Source organism: Hibiscus syriacus, unplaced genomic scaffold (genome assembly GCF_006381635.1).
Source record: "Hibiscus syriacus cultivar Baekdansim isolate YM2019G1 unplaced genomic scaffold, ASM638163v2 tig00002840_pilon, whole genome shotgun sequence".
Lineage (NCBI taxonomy): Eukaryota > Viridiplantae > Streptophyta > Magnoliopsida > Malvales > Malvaceae > Hibiscus > Hibiscus syriacus.
The window spans coordinates 1479554-1499894 of NW_024061947.1; the positions used below are offsets into that span (position 1 = coordinate 1479554).

Sequence of the window (20341 nt, forward strand, 5' to 3'; positions counted from 1 at the left end):
ATTTAGGGGCTAAATTTTAGAAATTATAAAGTATTGAATTTAAGTGGTATTTTGGAAGAAATTGAGGATTAAAGTGTAAAATTACAAAGTTGGCAGACCATTTTAGGAACTATAGGGAATTTAGGGACCTAATCCTGAATTTACCCATTTTTCTTATATGATGAAAAATAAAACTCCCTCCCCGTGTGATATGATTTTCCCATATTTATTTTCCCATTTCCTTCCCCCGTTGACCTCATTTGTAGCTCCGATTTCTCCACCGTCCAGCCACTATTCATCGATCCGAAACCACCATCGTGTTCGTTGTTGACCGGAGAATAAAACCCCTCAAACTTCATGAATCGTTGCCATTCGCCGTAAAATTCAACTCAAATTTTCAAAGTTTTTAAACTCCACCACCGTGAAAATCGTCGATTCGTCGTCGATCGTTACTCCGTTTTCGACACCTCCCACACCATCATGTTCCTTCCATCGTTCTGAGTCTACCGGTGTCTTTGTCTCCGTCGTTGCTGGCACGTGAGGGGTGAGGAAGTTAAAGGTTCCGACATTTCGGAATCGAGCTATCTGCCAATCAAAATTGTGAATCGAGCTTGGTAAGTGTCTCAAAATCCCTTAAAATAATTTTAGAAATTTTTGTGGAATTGTTCCGACCCTCTACTGCCCTGCACGTGCCCCCACGCACCACCCCTGAGAGTGGGGAAAGTCTGCTGCATGGTGGACTGTTTGGAATAGGCCTGCCCGACCCGCTTGACCCAACTGAGTCAACCCATGCTGAGTTAACTCGATTGAGTCAACTCACCGAGTCAACTCATTGACTGTTAACTTTGACCGAGTCAACTCGTTGACCGTTGACTTTGACCAAAATTCAAAATTTTTGAAAAGTCTTATTTTATGTTTTCGACGTCCTGAGTCTGATTCCGAAGTCTATTTCGCCAAATTGAAACCTGGTAAGCTATTTTTCACTGATTAATCACCCGATTCGAACCGTTTTTCACAATTAAGCTTTATTTTTTTATGAAATTTATGTTGTTATGTATCTAAGGGATTATTGGAAGTTGATTTCAAGATCGAGGGCATTCGAATGATGTTTAAATTGTCGATCGATATGGCACGGAAACCTAGGTAATACATTACTACCTTTTCATGTTTCATTGAACATGTTGGTATTGGTAAATGCATGAATAAGAAAATGTTTGATCTCATTTGTATAGTTAGGTAATTCCTATACTCGATACGAATACGGTAAAAAGTCAGTAACTGAATAAATTTCTGAAGGCTTGTATAAGAAATTAGAAGTTTGATAAGGAATAATTTCAAGTTCATAGATTATTTGGAAAAACATTAAACTCTAGGATCTCTAAATTCTATTTATCCTTGTTAAGAGTTTTAATACCGAAGTTACTTGGTTAAGGAATTACGAAAATACCCTTGATATGTGAAAATAGTTTGAGTTAACTCTGAATGAGAAAGTACCCTGAGATTTCGTACCTAACACAATAAATTATAGATTTAATTGTTAAGATCCTACTTTTATTCAGAAAAAATCTGATAATCCGTAAATCTCCGAGTTGTGAGTAAATACCTGAAGAATAATTTATCGAGGGTGCTCTTTTGTCATAAATGTTCGAAAGGATTGGAATAGATGATAAGTTTGAATTAAATAATAAGGCCGGATGAAAGGAAAGGATTGAAATACCTTGGATTTGCAAAATAACAAAAATACCCCTGGAATGGAAATGAATCAAGAATATCACTAAGCTCAGGAATGATTTGATATCCTCAAGCTATGAAAGGACAAGAATAACATTGAGCAAAAAAATGACCAAAATACCCTAATGGCCTTGACTAAATAAATGTCTTGGATTAATTATTGGATTAATTAAATAATCCAAATAAACATGGGTGTTACACTACCCTTAAAAGTTATGGAACACAGCTTAAGTGAGTCAATCAACCCTAATGATATATCAGTACCTAAATGGTATAGATACCATTTGAATCCTTGTTCGTCTCCTCAAGTTTGGATCAATGATAATTCTAGAAGTACTCAGTTCAGCTCAACTCTAGAGAGCATTTGACACTAAGAAATGGATATTTGTTAGACAAATCAGCCACGAATACCAAATTGAACTGAACGAAATTACAATATGTATCTGAAATTCAGAAACGTCTGAATTACTCTAGAAAACTCTGGAGTAACTGGGATAGACTTGACTACTAAATGAGCTAAGTAAACTCAATGACTGAGTATTAAGTAAGTGATTGGGATAAATCTGGAAACTTGGATAAACTTACATGATGTATCATCCCTATGGGTTATAAACCACAAATCAAGTACGTTGGCATTTCCTGATATAGTTGAAACATGGGAATGAAATAAAGACCATTAGAATATATGTTCGTCTCCTTAAGATCCATTCAGTGATGACTCAGAAGATGATTTATGGACAAGAATTGTTGGTATTAAAGAGTGAATACCTAGAAGGGCAACGAATGGACCGATCAACATTCATTAGTTCTGGGAGTTATTCAGCTTGAGTTATTTCGATAATTCGATAGATCGACACAGACTATAAATGTCATGAACCTTCATTTCTTCTTTATTAGCTCAAATCACATTCTGAATAACTGATGATTCTGTCAGTTAATGAACCCTTTCAATAGTGATTCTAACTTTCGGCATTCTATCAGTATACTGAAAATCCATGTTTCTCTACCTGACAAGATTATCCAGTACCTTTGAATAATATCTATAAACACTAGTGTGTTCCCTAATCACATGAATATTTTATCTGATTTTCGATTTGAATTCTGTTCTGATACCTGACCTGGATTCTGTTCTGATTTCTGATCTGGATTCTATTCTGATATCTGATCTGAATTCTGTTTTGATTTCTGATATATCCGTTTCCTGGCGGGAAAATGTTTTATTTGGGGGGGTTATTGTTGGAGGAAGTATATCTGTAGGCTCCCCATCTTTGTGCTCAGGGCCTTACTGGTTGTGTGGGTTGGGTGTATGGTTCTGGGGAACCTACATAAACAGATTGTGAAAGGATGGGGTAGTGTTCATGTTTTTTAAATATGTTTAAAAAAATATGTTTCTTTTCACTGGTTTTACGGGAACACACTAGATAACCTATTCTGATCTACTGAATCCATACATCCGGAATGTTTCCATCTGAATTGAAAGCTTACTATCTGTTACTACCTGAAATATCCACAAGATCTCCTCTCAGTCTAAAAATCTATAGATGTCTGAACCAATAAGGAAACATATGATTATCTGTTATCTGCACATGTCTTGTAGCATCATCTGGCAGTTTTGTATTACTGAGCTTCCCAAAGCTCACTCTGTTACACACCTTTTCAAGTTACAAGAATTGTATCAGTGCATCTAACGACATCAGTAACAGAGTTCTTTTGTCGTTGCTTGCAGAGTATAGTATATGTAATTAGAGGGCATGTAGCTTGTATTTTGTTTTATATACGAGTCTGAAAATGTGTTTTATTTATAAATATTGGTAAATATTACTTTTGTATTTATAAATGATTTTATGAGTTTACATGTTTTAATAAAAGTTTTAAAATTTCCACTATTTTTACGATGGGTTGCTCCGGTGACCCTAATGTGACACTCTACATCAGATCGGGTTACACGCATTGGTCTGAGGGGTTACAACACGATTTTGAAATCATATTATAGGTTTCGAAACTCTTAACAAATGAACTTAAAATTTTTCTAATAAATCCTAATATTATTATATTACGAATTTAAAAATGTGTTTGAAGTCTTATTAAGACATATTAATATTTTATATATAAAGTGTGAATGTCTAAAATAAGTATAATGTTTGTAACATTTTTCTTGAAAACACACACAATAATGAAGTAAAACAAAGAGAAGTAAACTAAAATCATCAATTACGGAGAAAAAAATGAAAATTTTAAAAATATTGAGAAAAAGTTGTGGCTATCTTACTCGTCTGTGATCCTTAAACACCATACCAATCAACAAATCCAAAAGTCGCCTCAATTATCTCATCCTAAACTCTTTAAATTTCCTTTCAATTTCATTCTTAATTGTCACTTTCGAACAATTCTTATTATTTTAGCTTAACATTAAAGAAAAGAACAGATGGCAAGGATTGCTTTTGTTGTGTTCTCAATGGCCCTGATTATCTCAATGCAATTCATGGGAGGACAATCAAAAGAAGTGTCTCCCAAAGAAGAGAAAAAAGACATTAAAGAATCGGACCCAGGTGTTAATAAGGAGGATAAACAAGTGGCAGAAAAGGAAGTGATAAAAGACATTTCAGAAGGGCTCCAAGATGCCGTCAACAAAGGCCTTGTGAAAGATACAAATGAAGATTTGGAGGCATCATCTTCACCACAACAGGAGGAAGAATTTTTGATGAAAATATTCTTTAAAGCCATGAAAGAGATGGAAGCTGAAGGAAGGCTGGATCCTAAAGTTTTGAAGGAGAGGTTTTTTTCACGGCGAGGAGAAACAATTGATCCTAAGATTAAACGGGCAATCATTGAAGCCTATGGATTGATCCAAGTAGAAAAAGTGGAAGATGGTAAAGCGAATTCCAAAAAACATGAATTGTAATTGCTTTGTAAATGCACATGCAATAAATATGCATGTATGTATGCATACATCTAAAGGTTATGGAATTTTCTCAAAACAATAATAAAATTATATGTTAACCTACAAATTCAACCTCTTCTACATAACTCTTCCACTATTGTCTTATGATGATTTTTATAAAGATATCTTTTAAGGAAGATAATAATAGTTAAAAATAAATAAATGTAGTCGTTTATTACTTAATTCTTAAGTTAAATAAAGTTTCATAATAATATTACTTAGTTATATATTACTTATCAGACCTGGAGAATAAAAAAAAGCAGATCAAGCGATCAAGATAAGGGGAGATTCAAGGTTGTGTTGGTAAGTTGATTGGAGCTGTTGAGTTCAATTCATTCATTGATACAAGTGTAGCAGTCTTGATAAGGGAAAATTGAACATCAGTGTTAGAACCAAACCATAATAAATATGAAAAATTAACCAGGATTTAATCACGACAAATCATCAAGAATAAAATACTAGATGCAAAGTTTACCTGAATTAATTGATAGGTTAAAATCCTTAAATCATTATTTGGTTGAGATCTTCTAAGAAGATAAAATTCTCTTGAGTTTAAACTATTTGACAGGGATAAGAGAAAAATATGAGATTATCTATTTCTTGGGGACCATAAACCCTTTATATAGCCGATTTAATAATCAATTATTGTTTGTACTCATAACTCTGCCCACCATCAAATTATAAATAAACTTTAATAATATCTACACTTTTATTTTCATGACACTTCTAATACCTTATGACTTTATAACATAATTGGTCACTTAATTTATGACATATTTTATGATAACAATATACATTAAAAATATTATGGGTTTTAATCCAACAATCATAATTATGGAATTTAATCTAACAATCTCATAGTTGGGCAACTTTGTTTCTAGATAAATGTACAACCATATGAGTTCAAAGTTTGTTATCATACAATAGGTATTCTTTAACAATGTCGTCCATCAACTATATCTATACAAGATCAAAGCGGTCTTTTCCATATCAATCATGACTAGACCTATCAATGGTCACGTGTATAAACACAGATAAATGACATAGATCAATCATGGAACGTAGCATAGAAATTACAAGCAATATGAACCACACATGTCTATTTCCAACTGGTCCTCATTAAACATTATTTTTAGGGTAAAATATAATAATGGTCACTAAACGTTTCTAAAACTTCCATTTACATCCCCCAACTTTTAAAACTTATAATACAGTCCTCCAACATTTAGTCCGTTTACAATATGGTCCCCGACGTAACCGGTCGTTTGTCACCGTTATATTGTTGTTATTACATTGCAATATGGTCACTAAACTTTTTAGGCACTTGCATTTAGGTCCCCAACTTTTAAAACTTACAACATAGTCCTCAATTTCATTCTAAACGCCAAATTCGTTTTCGATCTCGAATTTCCTTTATCGCTTCTCTCTTCTCATTTCTAACGTAACTTTTCATTCAGAGATGCATGGGAAATTCTAATCTAACTTTGAATTTTATAGAGGTGTTGACTTGAATAAGGGTCCATTGAGAGAAGACCCGACCAAGGGACTATCAGGACCATCAACGATTCAAGGTATAATGTTAGATACAAGTCATCTCAGGTGAAGCATAGATGTTTGATGAAATGCTTGTGAGAAAAAAAAATGGGGTTAGAAATGCAGAGTTGGCAAATACTACTAAGATGAACTAAGTATCATTCTTGAAAGTCACCAACAAAGCTGGAATTATTTTGTATAAATAGAATATAATAATTTTTTCGTTTAACTCTTGTGGTTAAAGATTTTCCAACAGATGATCAAATATAATAAAATCTCAAACAACGTCTTCACCTCTCAGTCTCTTTCACTCACATGCACTCTCTTTTGGTTTTTGTTCTTCAGTTTTCCTTCATATAAAATTGTAAGCCCAAGTAGTGAATTGTCTTTCAGCTTTTTATTTACAAAGAAAAATGGAGGAAGAATTACTGGAACACAACACCGTTTGCATTTATTTCATAGCCTCTCCCCTCACTGTAAGAAGGTATTTATTTTCTCTTTCGGGTTATCCGGAAGTAAGCTTTTCCTCTTTCACACTTCCCCATTTTCAGCTCACATTGTGTGTTTTTTGTTGAAATTTTTTATGTTTCTGGAACTGTATGTCAAGGATCTGGATATTTAGTCTTAGTTTTGAACCAAAACCATCTATTTTTTTTCTTTATTCTTAATCAAAAGTTTTAGTACTCCTTTTGAAAGATATTCAGTCCATTAGAATAAAAGTGAAAAAGGGTCCTAGGCTAAATGTTTTTGATCTTTTTGTTTGGGTTTTCTTTAAATCAGGGAATTGGTTGTGAGTATCGACATAGTGAAATCACCAGGCTTAATCCGAGAGACTTCTAGTAGTAGTTTACTGGAATTGTATTGATCTGACCTATGGTTTTCGGCATCCTGTTAATAAGTTCATGTTGATTATGAGACTGATATATCGTGAACGAATTAGATTTTTTTACATGTTTTAGAAATTTTAAAGTTGAATCTGTATTGAATTATAGCTTTAGAAGACAATTATGCATGCATGCAACTCGAAAGACGAGTGTATTATATTTGGAGTAACTACTTGATATGTTCCCAAGTCATTGCACATTTGCACATTCATTTCTGGCATATATATGTTTGCTGCAGTGTCCTATATGTTTTACAATGTCTTTTATTGCTGACATGCCATGAATTTACAAGAATTATGGGGTCCTATGATTTTAGTTCCATTATCTGCTTTAGATTCTCATTATGTTTGGCTATTTTTTAGGAACATTAAACATGGAGCATTAGAAGCAATTATATGTTAAAAGGGTAGGTCATTAATGCATTTGCAACTGATAATATTGTATTTGACATCTAATGTCTATCTTAAACAACCCATTTGACGCCTTAGCTTTTGGAGTGACTATGACCGAACCTTTTTCCCTTTATTTATTAAGTCCTCCAATTGAATGAGTTATTAATTGATATTCTTGGTTTATTTTTGTTATTTTTTAGTTGTATGTTGTAGTCCTACTGATAAGTGTCTAATTTAGTTAATATTTTTCTTTTAAATTACTCCTTAATCATTGGTTTTTGTGGCTTAATTATTCATTTTCATTCATTTTCTGTCCAGGATGTTAGATTCATGAAATTGCACTAAAAGGAAGTAATTCTGCATTTTTTTATTTTCAGAATCAAAGCTGGATTAGTGGGCATGAATTCGGACATTAAACATCCGACCAGGCGATGATGTCAGCACCTTCTAGAAGATCCAGTCAGCGTTTCTAGAAGCACGAATGAATCGGACGCACGATTCTGGAATTCAGATTTGAACTAAACTCAAGTTTTAGGATAATATTTTAAATATTATATTTTATCTTTGTTTTAAGTATTTTAGTTTAAATATGTTTTAGTATTTTAATTAAGTTTTAGGATATTATTTTTATATTTTATCTTTGTTTTAGGTATTTTAGTTTAAATAGTTTTAAGTGTTTTAATTAGGATTTAAGATGTTTTAGTTTGTTTTTAGGAATTTGATGGCTATAAATACCCTCTAAGGGTAAGCCTAAAAACATATTTCTCTCATCTGAGAATAAAATCTTCTTTTTCTCTCTAGCTTTCTCTCTATTTTTTGCATACTTCTCAATTATACTAAGTATGACTTTGGTCATGCTTATCTAATTTTCTCTCAAGTCGAAGACTGAAGCGAAGGCTCAATTCCAAACGTGAGAATTGTAAGGTACTTAAATCGCTTCGGATTTTTCTCTTTGTTTTTTGATCTTACTTTTCAAATCAAAACGATTTCGACATTGGTCCGGATATTATTATGGTTAATGTTTGAAGAAGGATTTGCTTATTGAAGTATATTCAACTTCCCGAGAACACACTTGGCAAAATTGTTTGCTAAAAGGAAACTGAGATCGGAATCAGTTGTTGTTGAAACGACACAATCTGAGTTGGCAGGAAAGAATTGTCCTTGTAAGCCGACATAAATCTTGAAGTAAAAATTTGTTTCGATAATTCGAGGAATTTAAGGCGAAGCTGAAGTCTGAGGCTGCTTTCACAATAAGTTTTCTTTATCCCAATTCAATTATTTTATTTATTTGTTTATTTATTTTTTATTCTTTAAATAATTTAAAACCCTCTTTTATCTTTATTACTATTACTATTTAATATTTTATTATTTCCCTTTTTATTTATTATTATCTATTTTATTTTATTAAATCTTTTCAACTTTACCTGGAATTCTATCTATTCCTAAAATCAAGAAACAATTTTATTAAATCACAAAAATCGTAGTCCCTGTGGATCGACCCTGCTTCTCTATACTACCTTTTCCTTTCAATTTAAGAAGCCAGAATTATTTTGATAACAAAACGACGGTTATCAAATTGTCGCCGTTGCCGGGGACTAACGGCAAGTACTGATTTATTTTTCTAGTTTTTGATTTATGACAAGAAGAAACCCAGGTGAATTAGTAGATCTAGATCCGAAGATCGAGGCACGAGAACGAAGAATCCACGCAAAAACGCTTCGAGAAAAGAGAAAAAGACAAGAAGAACAAGAACAGAATTCAGAAACAGAATCAAATCTGGATATAAAATCTGAAGAAGACACATACAACGATGATCAAATCCCGATGACAGAAGAAGAACAAACGATCCGATAGCTAGTAACAGCTCTTGTCACTCAGAAGCCATTATGCATTAATTTTCCTAGTGGTGGGACTCTGTTTCAATTAAAAATGGGACTCATTCATCTTCTTCCCACTTTCCACGGCTTTCCCACTGAAGATCCGTACAAACACTTGATGGAATTCTACATGGTTTGCACTAGCATGAAACCACAGGGAGTTACCGAGGATCAAATTAAATTGAGAGCTTTCCCTTTCTCTTTAGCCGACTTGGCTAAAGATTGGTTATTTTATTTACCTCCAAATTCAGTTAATTCATGGGCTGACATGAATCAAATTTTTCTTGATAGGTTCTTTCCAGCGGCTAAAGCAAGCGAGTTGCGAAGGAGCATTTTTTCCATTCAGCAAAAGAGAGAAGAAAGTCTTTGTGACTATTGGGAGAGATTTAAAAAGCTTTGCGCACGTTGTCCGCAACACGGATTAAGTGAGCAAACGTTACTTCAATACTTTTATGAAGGCCTTTTACCAATGGAGATGAAAATGGTAGATGTCTCCAGTGGAGGAGCATTAGTCAACAAGATCCCAACAACAATAAGGGAATTGATTTCAACCATGGGGCCAACTCTCAATAGTTTTCAAGTGAACCCAGCCGACGGGTTCATGAGATAAGTACTTTTTCCCTTTAGAATAAGTTAGACAAATTGACTGAAGTAGTTAATTCACTTGTTGCAGGAAAATTTGGAGCAACAAGAGCATGTGGGATATGCACAAAACTAGACCATCCGACGGATTACTGCCCACTGATATAAGAAGGAGACAATGCAGAAATCAATGTCGTAGGGAACTTTCCAGGTCCTTCACAAAGACAATACAACTCATAGAACAATACTTATAATCCAGGATGGCGAGACCACCCAAACTTCAGCTATGCGGCAAATCAAAGACCAACTTATCAACCAAGACCTCCTCCTAAACAGCAAATGCAAAAACCATCATTGGAGGAACTCATAGGAAAGTTAGCAATTTCACAAGAAAAGTTCATTTCATCCTAGGAAAAATTCCAAAGATGAACCGACACATCTTCAAGAGTTAGATAACCAAGTAAGACGACTAGCTCAAACTATAGGAAAATTGGAATCACAACGAATACTGACTTCTCAAACGGAGTTAAATCCGAGAGAGAATGTTAGTGTCGTCACACTCAGAAGTGGAAAAGTTATCTCACCCGAAGTTCCAGCAGAAAAAGACGCACATCAGGAAGAACAATAGGAAACACCACCTTCAGAAATACATGGTACGTCTAATACCCATTGTTCTCTTTCTTCTCATGAAATCACGCCGCAACCCTTCTCATCAAGATTAATGAAGCGTGATAAAAGAGCTGAAGAAAAGGAGATCTTAGAGGTGTTCCAAAAAGTTCAAGTCAACATACATCTTCTTGAAGTAATTCGACAAGTACCAATGTATGCTCGATTTTTAAAAGAACCTTGAACTACAAAGAGGAAATTAATGGGGTACGAAAAGGTAAATCTGGGAGAGCATGTCTCTACAATTTTTCAACAAAATCTCCCACCAAAGATGAAGGATCTAGGTATGTTCTCTATACCTTGTAAAATATGTGATTTTAAAATTAAACGTGCAATGTGTGACTTAGGAGCTTCAATCAACGATATGTCATTATCTATTTATAAAATGATTACTAACGAGCCTTTGAAGGAAACGGGAGTAACCATACAATTGGTTGATCGGTCCGTGATCTATCTATTGGGAATAATGGAAAATGTCTTAGTGAAGGTCAATGTAATATTTTTTCCTCCAGATTTCTATGTCTTTGACATGGAACATGATAGGTCAAATAATTATTCCAAAGTACTCTTAGGTTGACCCTTCCTAAGCACTGCACATACAAAGATCGATGTTAGAAGTGGCATACTGACAATGGAATTTGATGGTGAGATCGTTGAATTTGATGTTTACAAAGCAATAAAATGCCCTGATCATGTTGAAAGAATTAATCATGTTGATATTATAGATCCTTCAATTGATGAATATATTGAATCTAATCTTTCCATGGATCCTGAACTTTGCCACGAAGAGGAAGAAAGGGAGTTTCAAAATATTCAAGCAATCAATTCTGATTTATTTTTACCTTCCTCTAAAACTAAAATTTTACCTTATGTTTTGCATGTACCTGAGATAGAATTGAAACAAATGTCAAAACACTTAAAGAATGTCTTTTTAGGAGAAAATGCTACTTCACTGATTATTATTTAGGATAAGCTTTCAAAGTTAAAAAAATATCCGAAGAAAAGCTTATGAGAAAGCCAAAATCTACAAGAATAAAAATAAAAGAATTATACGATCGTAGAATTTCTCATAAGGAAGTTCTTACTTGGAAAAAGCGTATTAAGTGGAGGAAGTATTTCTCTCTAAGCCTATAGTCTGAATCAGGTCGTCAAGCTAACGACTTTAAACAAAAGCGCTTGATGCGAGGTAACCCATTTCGTTATATTTTTGTTTTTATTTTCATTTTATTTTTGTTTTATTTCATTTTATTTTCGTTTTATTTTCAGCGAACTTTATTTCATTCTATTTATTTTATTTTGAGTAATTTTATTTTATTTTTCTCTAAACAGATCTGAATTTTGATCGAATATTTAATGAAAAAATAGTGCAAAAAACTGACTTGGTTTGAACTGTGCAGAAAAATTCGAACAGAACAGTGCATAAAAAATTGATTTGGTTCGAACAGTACAGAAAAATACACAACAAATTCGAACAATGCAGTGCATAAGAAAAAAATAATGCAGAAAAAACAGATTTGGTTCGAACTATGCAGAAAAGTTTGAACAGAACAGTGCAATATCGGACATTTTACTCTACAACAGCTCATCTCGACGTGGCCACGGTCGTCACTAGATTGGGGAGTATTCTTTTTCCCTCTTTTTGTTTTTAAATTTGATATATATTTTAGGACAAAACGAAATAAGTGAGGGGGGAAGGATAAGCATGTCGTCAAATTTTTCATTGACTTGTTCAATTGTTTGAAATTGAGTTGTTCTGATGTTGACATGTTGGGATCGTTGGTTGCTAGTCTTGAATTTCACTTTATACTCTTGCTTCCTTTTGGATTGTGATCATGTTTTTGATCGAATTTAATTTGCATGATTGGTAATTGATATAGCTAGTTAACTTTTTGTTGAGTATTGATATTTCATGCTTTTGTCGATAGAGATGAACTTGACTCAATGCACATAAACTTTTCTTGTGAGATTTGGGCCTAACGAGCATACATTTTCTTTCTTGCTCATTGTTTGACTTGTGTGTGCTGAACTAATTAGGATATTCTAGAACTTGTAATCACAATGCATATCGAGACTACATGTTGAATGTAATGTTTTAATGTGATAGGGGCACCTAGGATAAACCCACTTTTCCCAAAAGGCCTACACGTTTATATATCCACTAGTGAACCAAATTTGAGCATATTTCCCTTTCTTTGTTTTACACCTCATAAATAAACACGAAGCCTTTCTTTTTATTTTTCCGCTCTTTTCACACCCTTACCAAGACTTGAGATCTTGTATCACTCTTGTTCCACGAAAAAAATCACTGTTTCGAAAAAAATCAAAGAAAAAAAAGTAAGTTGCTCACTGTTTCGAACAGCAAAAAGAAAAGAAAAAAAGACCCTTGTTCAAAAAAAAGGAAGAAAAAATTGATCGTTTCAATTGTATTTCATCTATTCTTTTTTCCTTGTTTTGTTCTTCATTGTGCTTCATGTGAATTCGTGGATTGTTCTTAATTATTTTGATCTTTTGTTTCGGTATTTTAAACCTTTCTTTTTGGCCTTTTCCATACCCTAACCTAAGCTCCGTTACTCCTTTTTTAAGACCCCTTGATTATTGCATTATGTTCATTTTTCGTAGTGGAGACTTGATTGGATTCCAAGCCTATGGTAATATTTTGGTTACTTTCGGTTTGAGCGATTTCATTTACCCCAAACACTTTGAGCGGATATGTGTGAATCTTTGTGAGGTATTGAGTCATGTTTCATTAAAGTTGACATTTAATTGAGATATCTTGCTTATTTTAAATTTTCTTGGTTGTATCTTTAGTTGATTGTAACTTGAATTCGACAAATATCATGGACTTAGTTTGATTGGAAGTTTGAGGAATAAATTGAAATTGAAGATGACAACTTATGATTTTGATATGTTAATAGATGAATGCTTGAAGACAAGCATTGAATAAGTGAGGGGAAATTTGATAAGTGCCTAATTTAGTTAATATTTTGCTTTTAAATTACTCCTTAATCATTGGTTTTTGTGGCTTAATTATTATTTTTCATTCATTTTCTGTGCAGGACGTTAGATTCCTGAAATTGCACTAAAAGGACAGAATTATGCAGTTTTTTTATTTTTGGAATCAAAGCTGGATTTGTGGGCATGAATTCGGATATGAAACATCCGACGAGGTGATGACGTCAACACTTCTAGAAGATCCAGTCAGCGTTTCTAGAAGCACAAATGAATTGGCCGCACATTTCTAGAATTCAGATTTGAATTAAACTCAAGTTTTAGGATAATATTTTAAATATTATATTTTATTTTTGTTTTAGGTATTTTAGTTTAAATATATTTTAGTATTTTAATTAAGTTTTAGGATATTATTTTTATATTTTATCTTTGTTTTAGATATTTTAGTTTAAATAGGTTTTATTATTTTAATTAAGTTTTAGGATATTATTTTTATATTTTATATTTGTTTTAGGTATTTTAGTTTAAATAGTTTTAATTAGGATTTAAGATGTTTTAGCTTTTTTTTTTAGGAATTTGAAGGCTATAAATACCCTCTAAGGGTAAGCCTAGAAACATATCTCTCTCATCTGAGAATAAAACCTTCTTTTTCTCTCTAGCTTTCTCTCTATTTTTTGCATACTTTTCAATTATACTGAGTATGACTTTGGTCATGCTTAGCTAATTTTCTCTTAAGTCGAAGACTGAAGCGAAGGCTCAATTCCAAACATGAGAATTGTAAGGTACTTAAATCGCTTCAAATTTTTCTCTTTGTTTTTTGAGCTTACTTTTCAAATCAAAATGATTTTGACATTGGTCCGGATATTGTTATGGTTAATGTTTGAAGAAGGATTTGCTTATTAAAGTATATTCAACTTCCCGAGAACACACTTGGCAAAATTGTTTGCTAAGAGGAAACTGAGATCAGAATCAGTTGTTGTTGAAACGACACAATCCGAGTTGGCAACAAAGAATTGTCCTTGTAATCCGACATGAATCTTGAAGTTAAAATATGTTTCGATGATCCGAGGAATTTGAGGCGAAGCTGAAGTCTGAGGCTGCTTTCACAATAAGTTTTCTTTATCCCAATTCAGTTATTTTATTTATTTGTTTATTTAATTTTTATTTTTTAAATAATTTAAAACCCCTTTTATCTTTATTACTATTAATATTTATTATTTTATTATTTCCTTTTTATTTATTATTATCTATTTTATTTTATTAAATCTTTTCAACTTTACTTGAAACTCTATCTCTTCCTAAAATCAAGACAGAAACCATAGTCCCTATGGATCGACCCTGCTTCTCTATACAACATTTTCCTTTCTATTTAAGAAGCGAAATTATTTTGATAACAAAATGACGGTTATCACCTATGAATTAAAACTCTTTACTATTTTCACAGCCGTTGGATGTGCATTCTCAAGTTCCATCTAAACCTATTGGATTGTCTTACCAAAGTGCGGCAGCTACGAACAAGACAAATTGGCCTTGTTACTTTTACTTCAACGGTTTATGCAATAAACGTGATAGGTGAACTTTTCATATTCAAAGTGCGATAGCCGTTGGATGTGCATGTAACAAACCTCAAATTTATATTAAAGTAAACACTATCAAATATCAAATTCATGTTCAAAATTCCAAAACACTTCATTTACATTCTAAACCCCAAATTCCAAAATACTTTAATTACATTTTAAACCCTAAATTAAAGTATTTTAGAATTTAAGGTTTAAAATACAATTGAATTATTTTAGAATTTGGGATTTAGAATGAAATTGAGGATTGTGTTGCAAGTTTTAAAAGTTTGGGACCAAAATGCAAGCTCCTGAAAAGTTCAGTGACCATATTGCAAACGTACTAACGGTAGTGTAACGGTTTCAAATGGCTTGTTATGTCGGGGACCATATTGCAAACATACTAAATGTTAGAGGACTGAATTGTAAGTTTTAAAAGTTGAGAGACCTAAATGCAAGGTTTAAAAAAGTTCAATGATCATTACTATACTTTACCCTAATAAATATTATGACAGATTGTAATTGAAATTTAATCGTATTATATTTATCACGATTATAAACATAATAGATATTATTATTATTATTATTATTATTATTATTATTATTATTATTATTATTATTATTATTGCAATCATAGTGATTGTACAATTACAATTTCAAGATAATATTATTATCCTTACCGATAACAAATTATTATTTTGATTATGACTATAACTAGAAAACCATAAAATATCAATCTCATCACATTATCCCATTAGAAAAATAGAAGACGAAAATACTGAAAAAGTGAAGAAATGAGACATAGGTGAGGCCAAATTGCACCATAGGAAGCGACCTCGAGATAGAGGAGGTGGCGGCATAAAATCAGTACACGTGTCTTAAACCAAATAAATTGAGCCCCATCCTATTGTTTTCACCCCCTATACAACCTTTTAAAACAAGGAAACTTACGTTTCTATACAAATATTATTAGGGTAAAGTACACAAATGGTCCTCCAATTATAAGATATTATTTTGTTTAGTCTCTCAATTATAAAAAGTTGTAAAACGATCTTCTAACTATATGACGTTGATTTGTTGAGTCTCTCAACTATTAAAAATTATAAAATAATCACATGACTATTCATATGTTTCAAGCTTGTCTTTTTTCTTTAAAAAATTGACGGTCGTCTGAACTGGATGTTAACATACCGACATGGGATATTAAAATCGTTTGAAATTCTAGGATCAAATTTTATCATATCCTAGTTAGTAAGTTAATGTTCAACTTAGACTATCGTCAATTTTTTAATGGAAAATGACGAGTTTTTAACATATGAATAGCCATGTGACTCGACAAAGAAACGTCCTATAATCAGAGGATCACTTTGTAACTTTTAATAGTCGAAAGACTCAACAAAGTAACACCATATTATCAGGGATCATTTGTATACTTTACCGATATTATTAATATTGAGAAATGATTCTAGAAATCTGCCATTCTACTACTTATGTACGGATGAATTTGGTTGAATTGGTATAGTTATCATCAGTTCATGACGATTGCACAGAGGGTATCTTTTTTCCATAACAGCAAACGTGAAGAAGGAAGCTAACGGTAAGAACCGATAACTGATATATATTATAACTATATATTGAGTCCACAATACTGAAAGAGATGACACACAAGGCAGAAGTTACTGCCTCTCTTTCTTTCTTCTCCATAAATTACTATGTAAAGTAAATATATATTTTACTTTTATCCTAACAAGATGACAACAACACCTCATGCTCAAAACGACAACCCAAAACAGAGAGGAAAAAAAAGAAGATTTGGTTATAAAAAATAAATTATGTAGTACAAAACAAAACATGTGGATTGGTGCTTTACACGTTCAGTCCTTTGTGCTTGTTTAAATGGCAAGAAACTTGCAGTTCCTCCTTATAGACTTGTACAGCTTTATCTTCTCCCAAACTGCCATGCCTGTGTCTCTTTGAACTTTCCTGGTTACTCATTATTTGCTCTTCCAATGAAATGAAGCATTGAACTTGATTGAAAAGGAGAATTTTCTGGGTTTTCTTTTTTATCTGTTGGATAAAACCATTTAGAAACGTTTTTCTTTTGGGTTTTGGATTACACATGCGAATCAAAGGGACATTTATGAAGAGTTTTCGACATTAAAGACGAACTCAATTTAGAGAGCATGTTACTTGAATGTGTTAAAGATTATAATCATGAAAATGAAATCTAAAAATATGCATCAAAATCAATGTTTGTATACATAAACATGGATCTATTATCCAATATTTCTCTTGAGACCATAGGATTGAGTATACTTGCTTTTTTTTTTGAACCAGAACATCACTACATCTTTCTGAATCTGACTACAAACTAAAAGACCTAAGCTGAATATCTAAGCAAACTCGAAGATTACGAAGTTTATTAGGGATAAGAAGGAAGTTGAACACCCCAGTAGGGAGATGAAACTGAGTTATACTCCTTCATATTGAAAACGTAGCTGCATTCGGCGATGGGATACTGTTGGTTTCCGGCCATCCTCGGCTTGTTTGAGCTCCGGATTGAGGTGCTTTCCACCGTTTCTTCGCCGGAGATTACCGTGTACACAGTGGACACTTGGTTTCTCGTCGCTTGTTCCCTCAGCATACCTTTCAGTTTCATCACCTGCATAAAGGATTCAAAATTCACAAGTAGGGTTAGGCCTCAGAATAGAGAAAACAAATGTATATATTCGTTTGTAAAAACTGTGCACCTAATATCCTTATAAAAAGATATATAGTATGCTAACCTCATCTTCAAGCTTCTGTTTCTCACTGTAGACAGCATCGTACTCTTGTTTAAGCGTATCATATAGTCGCTCGAGCTGCTTAGATTTCCATCTAGCACGCCTGTTTTGGAACCAGACAGCAATTTGCCTGGGTTGAAGTCCAAGTTCCCTGGAAAGCTTTATTTTCCTGTCTGGATCCAACTTAATCTCTTCTTGGAAACTCCTCTCCAACGAAGCCAACTGATCACTCGTTAAACGCTTCTTCTTATCTTGATTGCAGCCAATGCTAAAGCTGTTCTTCAAACCTGGAACCAGTCCATTCCCCACCTCTACAACAAATCCTTGATGCTTCATCTCTATACCTTACAAAAAAGAGACGATGATCAACAAATTAAAGATATAGAATATTGAACTCAATACTTGTTTGTTTGTCCAGATAAAGAGATATTACTTGGATACTGATCGTAATTGTAGTTATAGAGGAAGTTTATAGAAGGTTCGGATCGAGAAAGAAAGGGTCGAAAGGTGCTATTCCAGTCCATTTCTCTGCACTTTTGCTTTGTCTCCTTTCCTCTTCGGTAGTTGTTCCCTGAGGAGACCCAAAGAAGCGTGGAAAATGAGAGTTAGCTGAGGGTGTTTGTAAAAAAACTGTCTTTTGGGGTGCAACAAAGTGAACTGCGGGAAGAAGACGAAAGAAGGTTGGGGTTTACTTGACTTTTGGGGTCCATGCAAACAATGAGGTTAATGTGTGAATTTAAAGGCGGGGAATAGCTGGACTGTTGTCGGCTACTTAGAAGAAGTAAAATAAAAATGGAGATAAAAAGAGAAAAATGGAAACATACAATCATAGGATAGGTCGCCATCTGGTCCCTTAAACCTGCCTCCATCAAAACTGGCATTATGCCGTCCACAATACCGAAAGAGATGACACACAAGGCAGAAGTTACTGCCTCTCTTCCTTTCTTTTTCTCCATTAATTACTATGTGAAGTAAATATATATTTTACTTTTATCCTAAAAAGATGACAACAACACCTCATGCTCAAAACGACAACCGTAAACAGAGAGAGGAAAAAACAAGAGAAGATTTGGTTATAAAAAATAAATTATGTAGTACAAAACAAAGCATGTGGATTGGTGCTTTACACGTTCAGTCCTTTTCGCTTGTTTAAATGGCAAGAAACTTGCAGTTCCTCCTAATGGACTTGTACAGTTTTATCTTCTCCCAAACTGCCATGCCTGTGTCTCTTTGAACTTTCCTGGAAACTCATTATTTGCTCTTCCAATGAAATGAAGCATTGGACTTGAGTGAAAAGGAGAAATTTCCGGGTTTTCTTTGTTCATCTGTTGGATAAAGCCATTTAGAAACACTTTCTTTTAGGTTTTGGATTACACATGTGAATCAAAGGCACATTCTTGAAGAGTTTTCGACATTAAAGGCGAACTCAATTCTCATCAACATTGTGAATTTATGGCTTTTGCAAGCAAACAGATTGGAATTGAATTTGGAAATATATACAATAAAGATGTGCGCCAATGCACGCACAGAATTGAAATTCTAGGTTGTTAATAATTAGATTCGGCATAAATATATTTAGTTTCATTTTGGCACATCCTCTGCTTCTTTTCTCACAAAAATTTATACTTTTAGTGTTTAAATTCTTACTTTTTTTAACTAAAAATGTACTCTTTTTTAGTCCCTTAACTTTGCATTTTACTCAATTTAGTCTTTTGACTACAATTACTTGCAGATTCTTTCGTCTCATCAATTCCTTGACTCATTTATACTCTCTTCAATATTTTACTCTCAAAATACTTTTTTTAAAATATAATAATATGAATATATTTTATAATTTTTGATTGTATTTGATATATTAAATATCATTATAATGTGAAAAGAATATATATATCGTTTAGTTAAAGAAAGTAAAAAATTAGAACAAATTCTTGCCATAATACTGTAAATAATTTTTTCTTGAAATAAATGGACTTGAAAAAATTTTCGGTTAAATTCGAATTGTAAAATACGACCCGTCAACTTAAATAACTCGAAGTTGATTTACTCCACTAGATCGAATGTACACCCTTACATGTTATTGGAAGTGAAAGTTAAGATTTTAACCTCAAAGTAAAGTGAGGCTTTTCTTGCATAAACAGGAAAGATGGTAGGAAGCTAATAGGGAATTGGCTCAAAAAGGTTTTTAACTTCAGAGGGTACATCCAATTAAAGCATTGCAGCTTCCCACCCCAAGCTTTTATCATCCTCCACCCTATCTATCAACATTGCTTGCTTCCGTTTTCCTCATTTCGTCATCAAACTTCTGCAAACATCTCAGTCTCAGACTGGTGATTTCCTTCATCCTCTTCTCTTTTACTGACACAAACCTTTATAAAACCCATTCAAATACTGATATTTTTACATTTTTTATGCCCAAATATTCATCCTCTATTGGGTTTAATTCACTTATTACACTCCGCCGAAATAAG

The 20341-nt window shown here is 33.1% G+C and overlaps 1 protein-coding gene across 1 annotated transcript; it reads right to left on the reverse strand.

The window, feature by feature from the left end:
• Window positions 1-17396: 17396 nt before the first annotated feature.
• On the reverse strand, window positions 17397-18438 carry LOC120153098 (putative homeobox-leucine zipper protein ATHB-51). Its single transcript, XM_039165104.1, has 3 exons — window positions 18307-18438; window positions 17877-18211; window positions 17397-17752 (listed from the first exon to the last, which is right to left on the reverse strand). Exons 1-3 carry the CDS (start codon window positions 18395-18397, stop codon window positions 17513-17515), a joined length of 666 nt encoding a protein of 221 aa, XP_039021035.1. The 5' UTR covers window positions 18398-18438; the 3' UTR covers window positions 17397-17512.
• Window positions 18439-20341: the final 1903 nt, after the last annotated feature.